The sequence below is a fragment of the Aulonocara stuartgranti genome (genome assembly GCF_965226115.1).
Source record: "Aulonocara stuartgranti genome assembly, chromosome: 16".
NCBI lineage: Eukaryota > Metazoa > Chordata > Actinopteri > Cichliformes > Cichlidae > Aulonocara > Aulonocara stuartgranti.
The window spans coordinates 12133436-12144409 of NC_138952.1; the positions used below are offsets into that span (position 1 = coordinate 12133436).

General features: G+C 39.0%; 1 protein-coding gene across 1 annotated transcript; it reads left to right on the forward strand.

Annotated features, from left to right (window-relative positions):
• The first annotated feature begins 6957 nt into the window (after nucleotides 1-6957).
• vgll3 (vestigial-like family member 3) lies at nucleotides 6958-10216 on the forward strand. The gene is made up of 4 exons (XM_082507143.1): nucleotides 6958-7459; nucleotides 8339-8690; nucleotides 8837-9376; nucleotides 9499-10216. Exons 1-4 carry the CDS (start codon nucleotides 7355-7357, stop codon nucleotides 9537-9539), a joined length of 1038 nt encoding a protein of 345 aa, XP_082363269.1. The 5' UTR covers nucleotides 6958-7354; the 3' UTR covers nucleotides 9540-10216.
• Nucleotides 10217-10974: the final 758 nt, after the last annotated feature.

A 10974-nucleotide genomic window follows, 5' to 3' on the forward strand; every position in this document is an offset into this window, starting at 1 on the left:
CTTTTCTTTGTCTAGACTTTGCAATTAAAAAGTCTCATTTCCATTTATAAAATGTGCAAAAATGGCAAGAACAATGGAAATAGATAATGAAGAAGCACAAGTGTGGGCTTTTAGAAGAAAAAACAGTTCTAACAGTTTCTTTTTCTTTGGATTAACATGTAAATTACATTTCCATTAACTCACAAATGAATGGCTGCTCCTCATTAGCAGGGCGCTACAGTGCAAATGATTCCACTGTGTTGCTTTGTGTCTCACTTAAACTGAATTATGCATCTATGTTCACAATCTCACGTTAAATGAGAGGAAAATATGTGTCCAAGTACAGTAAGTAGTTACTTTTTAAGTCTGAAAATGGCTAATAATGAACAGGAATCCACTCATATACATGTGCTTGGAGAAGCACTAATGGATCTTTAATTAGACTTAGTCTCCACTCCTCCCCCACCTCTTACACGCACTCTATGAAGAGTAGTTTACAGCATTTTACAGCATTACTACAGCAACATAGAGTGCAATATCCACCTTGAGTATACAGGCACATACACATACCATGTAGCATGTTTTTAACTAAAGAATTCCAACATCTACCACCAAACTAAATATCCTGTTGAAATCACATCAAATGTGTAAAAGAAGAAGTGTGTGATGGAAGAAATTTAACAGATGCAATTTAGGTTTCTTGGCCTTAGATGGACAATTGAGCTTCTCTTGATGTTTTTTGTGGAAAAGGAAAGAGAGGTGCAATAAAGCCTATTGCTCATCTTCATCTAAAATGAAGTGAGCAGTTATTAGCTATTATAATAACACAACATGGCTGAATATGAACTGTGTGGTTGGCATGCCTGCTCTATTTTATTTTTTCATTTATTTTAACTGCTTGTCCAACTAAGGTCACAACTCGGATGGAGCCAGCCCATTTGAATGACGGGCGTGTTACACCTTCAACCGGTCACCAGTTAGAGATGGAGCAGGAGTTTATCCATCTCCATCATAATAGTCAGCGGGTAATGCTTGCAATTGTACAAGTAGTTCTTTTAGTAATTAAATTAGATATATGACAATGAGATGCTATATGGTGATGTGATCTATTTAATTTAGTCATATTTACACAGGTTTACCACTAAGAATAAAAAATTAAAGTATAATATTAAAAAACTTTTACACTGTAAAAAAATATGAACCTCAGGTCAAGTGCATCTTGAGGATATTTGTTCTAAAATAGAATTTACACTCTAAAGAACCAGCATTTATTTGCAGCCTGCAGGTTATTTGCATTTATTACAGTCAATGTTATCACCTCATCAGCTTCATCATCATCATCGCTCTATAAGGTCATCTATATGTCCAGCTTAGGCAGGTGTGTGTTTCCATAGAATCTCTGGGGGAAAAGAAGGATGGCAACCTCACTTCAAAACTCATGATGTTGCAGTCTGCTTAATGTGACATATCATCAGCAGCACTCAGCATTATGTCACACCTGCTTCATAAGGCTCACGGGGTGAAGCTAACAAAAAAGCCAAACCATTTGGTAAAATCCTGCAAAAGTAGACTGGTGCAAAATCTTGTTCTAAAATCACTTCTAAAAATGCTTTTCATATTGTGGGGGCCTTAATAATTATGTCTCAGACTCTAATGTAGGACATTACACTTGTGACTTCTTTTTTCTTTTGGTTTCTTGGGATGTACCCCCTCAAACCCTGTTCATGTTTCTCTGACGGTGAAGTTTTAATAGGGATGTGGAATGTCTTTAGATCTAAAGCACTGGAGGTTCCGCTCATTTTTTCTTTTTTCTTTTTTTTTGGGTAAAAAGCAAACAGTTATCCAATTTCACTTTAATTTCTATCCCTTCCCCTCTCCTCCCTCAATTTCCCCCTCTAAAACAGCCACTAATAATCATCTCTGTGCCTCATTAAGGAGCAGAGCAGCGGAGGCACGGGCTTCTCCAGATGTTTGGCAGAAAGCCCCTGAGGTTCACTGCCTGTGTCAGAGAGCTTGTGTGTATGTGTCTGTTGTAATATGCTCTGAACTGTGCAGCATGTGTGCATGAATGTGTATGGAATACCATCATAAAGTTTGAATACTTGCACTGTCTCCCGGCATCCGCGTGTTCCACTGCCCCACTTCCAAAGCCAGTCTGTGAGTTTTCCTATACAACACTAGCTGGAGATATGGATAAACTCTGCCATCTCTGCACAATTGTATAATCAGTCTTTGGCTGCTAGTGTTGTCACACTGAGTAATGTGTCAAACTGTCCCAGTTACCGATCACTATCTTTGTTGTATTGAATAAGACTGAGCGATATTGTTTTATCCACTGTATAACTGATTAGATAATTGTCGTTTCGGTGGTTCTAATTAAATGTTATTAATTCAGGGGACGGAAATTAGTATATACACATTTGGCAATTAAGTTATTAGAACTTAATTAAGATATTCATTTAAAAAAAAAAGCTCAAAATATCCTCCCCATGATAATTTGGCTTTCCACCCTTTGGCAATGTCTGTGAAGGTTCTCAGTCATCCAGGTCATCGTAGTCAAAGGAGCTGTGGGTCACCCGAAACCCTGGCTGATTGGGACCCACATCCATTTTCACACCTTGGTTCAGGTGATTAGAGGATCATCAGGGGGTCCTTTTGTCCCTCTTTGGGGGAATACTCCCACTGGGTTTAAATCTGGGACTCTCCGCCATTTGACCTTAGAACTGAAGAAGCCACTCGGATGAGAGGTGAAACGTCTTCAAGCAACTTAAAGAAGTCCAGACGCTTTCCTTTGCAAGCTCCTTTGACTACCCTTTGGCAATGTTAATAAAAAGTGGAGTTGTTCTGAAATAATATAAAATCCTGAAAATGTTCCTGTATATTGTATTGTTTTTCTCAACAGCTCTGCCCCACTTTAGCACCTTCTGCTTATGAGGGAATAAGTCACACTCTCATTGTGACATCAAAGTGAATGAAAAATGAGTGAAAATAATGACACTTACTCTCTTGCCACAGTCCCCGAAGTGCCATCATATCTGGTAACAACATGCAGTGAGGCAGGATGAGAAAAATTAATAATAAATCTTCCTGTTGTGTTTCTCAGACATTCGTTTTTCATGCGCTCATGTTTGTGGGTGGGAGAGTTGCACACTGATTAAAGGTGTGCATAAAGTGAGAAAGATGAATGGTACATGCATTTGTTATATGCACTTTCAAAGGGATATTTGGGCTAAACACGTGCTTTCTTTACATGAAACATATATATTCTGTGTAAAAAGGTTAAGTATGAAGAAGCCTATGATATCCTTGAGTTAGCCAAAATGGATCAGGCAATTGATTATATAATGTTGTGAAACAGTATTTGCACCCTCCCTGATTTATTAGTTTGTTGCATATTTGTCAGACTTACATGTTTTAGATCATCAAAAACTTTTAATATTAAACAACAAAGCTGAGATCAGTTTGACAAGCCACACCCAGCTTTGATGACTACCAGACCTGATGAATCAAGACGTAACTTAAATGAAAACTTTCTGACAAAGTAGGCTAAAAGATCTCAAGAAGAGAGAAGCAACACATCATGCCACAATTTGAAGGAACGAAAAAGAGAAAAACAAAATCATTGACATTTGCCGGTCTGGGAAGGGTTGCAAAGTCATTTCTAAGGTTTTGAACCACAGTAAGAGCCATTCTCCACGAAAGGAGAAAACTTGAAATTGCAATGAACTATCTCAGAAGTGGCCGAAGTACTTACGACAAGAGGGGATCAGCAGTTCATCCAGAAGGTCACAAAAGAACCCAGAATAACATCTAAAGAACGTCATTCCCTACTTGCCTCAGTTAAGGTCAGCGTTCAAGATTCAAAAATAAGAAATAAACTGGCCTTAAATTACATCTATGACAGAGTTACAAGACAAAAATCCCTGCTGACCAAAAGGAACACAAAGGCTCATCTCAACATTTTGATGATTTTTGGGAAAATATTCTGTAAACTGACGAGACAATAGTTGAACCTTTCGGAAAATCTGAGTTCCATTCATGCTTGAAAATCCTCAAGTGTGTAAATTAAAATAATTCTGCAAAGAAGAGTGGGCTAAAATTCCTCAGTGAAATAAAAAAAAACACATTGCCAGTTATTGCAAAAGCTTCATTGCAGTCCTTGCTGGCAAGTGTGGCACAACCAGTTATTAGGTTTAGGGACAACAGCTTTTTCACACAGGGCCAGGTAGAGTTGTCCAGCTTTTTTCCCCAAATAAACGAAATCATAATTTAAAAATTGCATTTTACATTTACTTGTGTTGTCTTGGTCTAACACTGAAATTTATTTGATGATGTGAAACATTTAAGTCCAACAAATATGCAAAAATAAAAAACAATCAAGAAGGGGGGGAATGCTTTTTCAAAGCACTGTAAGTGATATACTCACTGGCCACTTCATGAATTACACCTTGTCAGTACTGAGCTGGAACCCCCCTTTTACCTTCAGAACTGACTGTTCTGTGAGCTCATTGTTATGTTCAAGAAACCAGTCTGAGATGATCTGAGCTGACGTGATGTTATCATGTGTTATCCTGCTGGAAGCAGCCATAAGAACATGCATAAACTGTTGGCATAAAGGGATGGACATGGTCAGCAGCAATGCATTTAAATGATGTTCAGTTGGTATTAAAAGGCACAACGTGTGCCCAGAAAATATATCCCAAACCATTACACCACCATCAGCCTGAGCCTTTGATATAAAGGAGGATGGAACCATACTTTCATGTTGTTTGCACCAATTTCTTGCCCTACCACCTGCAATAAAATCAAGACTCATAAGACCAGAAAGCAATTTTACATTTGAGCAAGCGTACCTAATGAAATGGCATGTGATAGTACCCCTTTTCACATTTTGACACGTGCAGAAGGGAAGTAGGAAAAGTTCTTTGTGAATAACATTCACTGGTTTCAATACCCTGGTGTTGTGCCTGTTGGCTTGTTTTACTGGGAAAATGAACAGGACACCTACTGTAAATCCATACTATACATGCATACATACACTGTGGGTGTATATATGCATGTGCCAAGCTTTCAAACAACATCCACAGTGCTCCAAAGCTCTTCAGCATTCAGGTCAGAAGTACTGGATTCATGTATGTTATAAATATTTTTTCATTAGACATGTCTGCAAAGAAATATGCTGGCAGTAACAAAGCTCTCAGACCTCATCGTCATATTTTAAATTTACTGAACCACAGGGAAGAACAGGCATGCTGCATATAAGCCAGATACTTGAAGGAGAGGAGGAGCTAGGTGTCATTAGCCCAAATACAGCCTGTTTTTTTAAGCAGCAGCATTTTTGCAGAAAAAAACTGCAGAATAAGGAAGTGCTTTAGTTACAATATAGTGTTAACTCAGCAGGAATTAGAAAAGGCTAATTAGTGTGATAAGATATAAGCTCTCGGGTTTTTAGACCAATTGTTTTAGTGTCATTCCCACCCTTTCTACTTTTTAAAATTACATATAACCATTATTTTTGACACAGCATAACTGATTTTCTATCTTTTTTTAATAGAAACTAGTAGATTTTGAGGGACTGTCTGTTTTTTTTGTTTCTCATCTCCTTTGCTGTGGACTGTGGGGCAGTTGCTTTCTTTAAAATCACAACACCTGGCTTACCACCTGGTTAGCATTCTATGCATTCAATGAGATCAGAAGCAATTTTATGTAAGTGTTCATTTGGAACTGGGACAAAACACACTTTTTTGTTTCAGTTCACAATGAATGTACTTACACGTTCTTGTGTTTCCTGTTGTTGTTAATGAACTGCATTAAATATATGTAAACATTTTCAAATTTCAAAGTTTGCTTTTGGACTGAGTCAATCAGACAAAACAGATATGGAATACTATGATACCATAAGAAAAGATGCAAGAGTGACACAGCCTCATTGTAAATAAAAATCAATGTAATGATGGGTTAGGAGCAGTCACGTGTTCACTGGGAAAAAAAGTGATGAAAATTATTATTATTATTTTTTAATGTTTTGAACAACTATTGAAGCAAGTTTCGTCATGTATATATGGGATTTCTGGAGCTTTTTTTTTCTTGCCTCAATAACATTAATATATAATCACATGTTTGGCTTCATAACCATGATGGCAAAATGTCTTTAGCTGGCTGCTTCACTATGGGACAAACTGATAACCATGTGATGTTATTATCCTTGTCAATAGATGGCAGCAAACAGCTCAGATCTCCCAATCAAAGCGCTGAGGGGGAAATGATGATTAGCAGGCACTGTTTGTAATGAAGAGCGAGGCCCTACTGAGTTTTAGTTGCCACGATTTTTAAAAAGATATTTTGCTGCTGTTTTGAGATTCTGAGGTCTTCATCTCGATGCTAAAAAAAACCGTTCATTACTTATCCTTCACATTATTTTAGTCATTGTAACGCACCAGCCGTTGCTCACAGACGACCTACAGACGAGGCTGTTTGACCACAAGAAAAGGGTCAAGGGTTTTTTTAAATTAAAGTCCCTCCTCTCATGGCAAATTTCAAAGCAGCCTTTCCTATAATGACTAACCTGACAGTGTTAATTTTATATTAGGAGTTTTAAATGAGCCTGCTGCAGTATTTTTAGACTAATCTGACTGTGATTCAGTTACTACAATTATTAATGGTTAACAAGCTTTGACACTGTGGAGAATATTTTGATAGACCCGTACTTAGAAAATAAAGACATTTGTAATCAGACCAATGAAAACGGCTGAAAATAAGAAATGACACGTAATAAATTAAACTTCTTTGTCGATAATGGTGATTTAAGTTTAGGATTTGTAGTCTCTCTCTAATCTAATCTTTGTTCAGATATTAATAGTGGCATGCCACACAAGCGCTCAGTGTTAAACTTTACTGTAGGGAAACCTCGACAAACCCTCAGACTTTCGGCAATAATACTACATTACTAAACTCTGCGCCATAGAGGCCCTTCCCCGGTGGGCGTGCGTAACGGCCCCAGCCCTCTCTAAATATATAACTCCCCTCCAAAACAGAAAGAGGGGAAAAACAAGAGAAGATGATGCTTGTCCAATCAAGAACTATCTGAAAACTTGTCAGGGGATAGGTTTTTTTTCCGGATATTGTGTGCGTCTCATACCGTTTTGAACTATTTTGTGGCCCCGGGTGGTGCTGGTGGAGCGCGCAACGGGAGGCGCATTGTTTCTATGCAAACTGGGCGACATGGCTATTGTATGCGTTTGGGCATATATGGAGACACTGATGGCTCAGAAGACACAGCCCGTCTGAAGTTTCAAGGAGAGTACCCCTCGGCTGTGTTTCGCCAGTTTCTCTCCTTCGGCTTCCCTCTTCTCCTTATCCGTTTCGCTCCGTCGCGATGAGTTGCCTGGATGTGATGTACCACCAAAGCTATGGAGCGCACTACCTCCCAGCAGCGGCGTACAAGGCAACTTACTATAACCACCATCACCAACAACAACAGGTGAGACATTCATCGCAAAACTTTTGAAGGCACTAAGAGGGGCAGACACCGAGATCTCAGCTCGAGGCTTTCCTTTTTGCTTGAAAATAAGCTTATTTTTTCCCATTTGAGGGCTCGTGTGCCCTACAGGGGGACGCGTGACTTTTCTATTTTCACAAGATAATCGAAATTCGTATTCAATTTATAAGCATACTACAAGCAAAAGATTTATAAAACTAAATGTATAATAATTAAGTACCTGGCAGAAGACAAAAAAATAACTAAAACTGAGTTTGGAATTAAAATATTATAGCAGAAAAAAGTTGTTAAATATCATCAACGGAGGAAAGTTTTAAGATGATTTATAAAATGTCCTTGGTGAACAATCGATTTCAATTTGTTTCTGTTCCAAAGTCTTTATCCTTCAATTGCTTTAATAACTTTTACCTTAAATTTCCTTTTTGTGTGATTAAATTCCAGTCTGGAGATTGGTATTCAACACAGGTCAGGCGTAATGACACGGAACTATTAATCCTGCGGTCAAACGGTGATGTAATGACAGTCAGTCAGTCACTGAGGAATGTGGATCAGGCACACTGAGCTTTACAAATAGTTTGAATGCAAAATGGAGGCGAAAAGAATCTTAGTTTCACACGATTCCCAGTCAGCTTCCACATCAAATAATTAGTGGTACAGTGTGACTCCATGTCATTTATTTATGACATTTAGAACTCTGTGTAACTGTTAGCACCACCAACATGTGAGAAATTATTGTCTTCTGTATTATATCTATTCAAAACCAACACAAAGATGGTCATTATTTTAAAATTTAAATTCTAATAAACTTGAGCTACTGTTCTTTTAAACTTTCATTTAATCTCTATTTGTATCTCATTCCAGAGAAAGCTGAGTGTTTACAGTAAGATGCAGGAGTGCATGGACCAACACCAAGGAGGAGGAAGAGGGATACTGCCCAGAGAAGAGGTCCTACAGCAGGGTCCTGCAGCAGCAGGTGCTGAATCAGGCAGCAGATCTTCATCTGATTCCGAGTTAAAGGATGGTACTCAGCCAGCAGAGACAGAGTACTTGAGTTCCCGGTGTGTATTGTTTACCTACTTCCAAGGAAACATTGGTGATGTGGTAGATGAGCACTTCTCTCGTGCTCTCAGTCAGTCCAGCACCTTCAGTGGCGATACCAAGCCCATTAGAGTGACTCAGCCTTTGGCTTCAACCACCGCTGGCCTATGGAAAGGTGAGTAGGCAACACTTGCCTATGTATTGATGCACTGACTTGGTTTAACTATCCAAATAGTTACAAAACCCCTAAAAATTAAATCAAAAAATTGTGAAAAATAGCTTGTGTCAGTCTTTTAAGTCTTTGTGATGTGATTGTTTCAGATGGTGGCTCTCTCACTGAAGGTCAGGGAAGCTCAGCTTGGAACAACACTTATCCATCCCAGAGCAGCTCCTGTATCCCCGCTGTTTCTGTTTCAGTCCACCCAGGCTTTTCCTCCAGCCCTGTTTCATTCAACCAACAGGATGGAGCTCTGTGGGCCGGCCACATGCTTTCCCAGGCCAGCCTCTCACCTGCAGCTACCCTTCCTGATAGCTGGACCTACAGCCTGAACCACCAGAGCACAAGCGGTTACCCAAATGTTCATGACGTCTACCATTCCCACCCCCACATCCACACTCGGCACCATCACCCCATGCTTCATACATACCCAGCTCACAGCACGGCATTGGATTCCAGATTCAATTCACTCGTGCTGCCTGGTGTTAGGAGCCAAAGTCAGACATCCACCAACACAGGGGGTTCCCCACACGGCAAGGGGGTGAAGGCAGGGATCGAACCCAGCAGCAACAACAATGTCACGGCTACCTCTGCCACTTGGACTCCTTCTGGTCTCCATGGATCTTTAGAGGCATATGACACAGGTAGATATAACGGCTCAGTAACTCTGACAAGCCTTGGTCAAAGTTCACATGTTTTTTTTTTACTGCGCCATTAAATCTTAAACTCACAATAACATTTTAACCCTGTTTGTTTCTCTTTGCAGCTCTTGATCAAACCAAAGCAAAGACATCAGTTTGGTTCTAACTGATGGACTGGCAAAAAGCTCAACTTATGCCAAAAAGGACTTACTATGTGGCTTATCAATGTATGGCTGCAACACCAGCACTGTAATTCAAAATGTAGCTATAGAATGCTAACTGTAGCTTAATCTACGAGTCCTGCACTGTCCACACAATTACTGATATGAACTCAGGATTGGACTTAAATGACAGTGATCAGTATGCTTTGGCTGCACGTCAAGGCCCTCGAAGAACAATAAAAAAAAAGACTACTAGCTTTAAGAATGGAAGGTCTCTTTTCTGTCAGCACAAAACACCAATTTACTTTCCATGTGATGCGTGACTAAGTGGTTCTGTTTCAAGAGCTTGATTTTGACCCCCATTTTGTTTTGTACAGTAAAATGTTTGATGATGACTATAAATTGCTTATGTGTCTGTGTTCATTTAAGCCATGCTATATTGTCATTTGCTGGATGACCTCTGCTAAAACTGTTGTTTGGAAGCTGCCTTTCAATTTTGCCTTTCGGGGAATTTGTAGTGTAAATATTGATACTGTATGTTTAAGGAATAAATTCAACATCTGAAAAGCAAAACCTTTGCAGGTGCTTTGTTTTCTCTGACAGAAACTTGCAGATATGTAGAAATCAAGACCACGATGCACTAATCCAAAGCAAAGTTTAGAAAAGGATCAGTTTATTTTAGGCGGCACTCTGTTGCTGTTCCCATTATGTGTTAGTTTGTTGTTTCCAAATGTAGGAAATGTCTTTAATAAAGAAAAGCATCCATGTTGATTTGATGCTGGCATTTTCTCTATTTTTAAAAGGACTGGTACATATACAGCATCTTTCAAATCAAAGCATAGTCCACTACAAGTCTCATTCACTCAATCACACAAACATTCATGCAGCTTTTACAGATGTCTGACCGTTTTCTAACATTTACAAACACATACAGATAGATGCATCGAGGTCAACCCTTGGTCACTACTTCAGTATGCAGACTGGAGGAGCCTAGCCTATTCCCCAACCTTCCAATTGATAGACAAGCCACTCTACCACCTGAGCCACAGAAGCCTTGTATTTTAACAGTACATCTCATGTACAAGACCTTCTTTCACATATGTCATAAAGGTAGAATAACTTCTGAAATCTACACATTTTAAAAGAGAAATGACTTCAATAACTACTGAATTAATAAAACAGAAGTTTATCATGTTAATATGCTGAATCAGAATCTTTAAAGATAAGACTTACTTGAGTAGAAGCTGCACATATATACTATAAAATTCAAACACAACCACATAAGAAAGGAAAAAATTTGAGCGCTTCAGCTGTGAGCATATATGTTATGTTATTCAGCCAACAGGATCTGTGCTGCAGTACCAAGGGAAGTGGTTTACATTCCACAGACCGTTATTGTTTGATACCATGAAATGTCTGTTGTCTGTTTCCACACAAACG

Coding starts and splice junctions, on each gene's coding strand:
- vgll3 (XM_082507143.1), top strand. CDS start 7,355: ATGAGTTGCCTGGATGTGATGTACCACCAAAGCTATGGAGCGCACTAC. Junction 8,691..8,836: donor CACCGCTGGCCTATGGAAAG/GTGAGTAGGCAA, acceptor TGATTGTTTCAG/ATGGTGGCTCTCTCACTGAA. Junction 9,377..9,498: donor TTTAGAGGCATATGACACAG/GTAGATATAACG, acceptor TTCTCTTTGCAG/CTCTTGATCAAACCAAAGCA.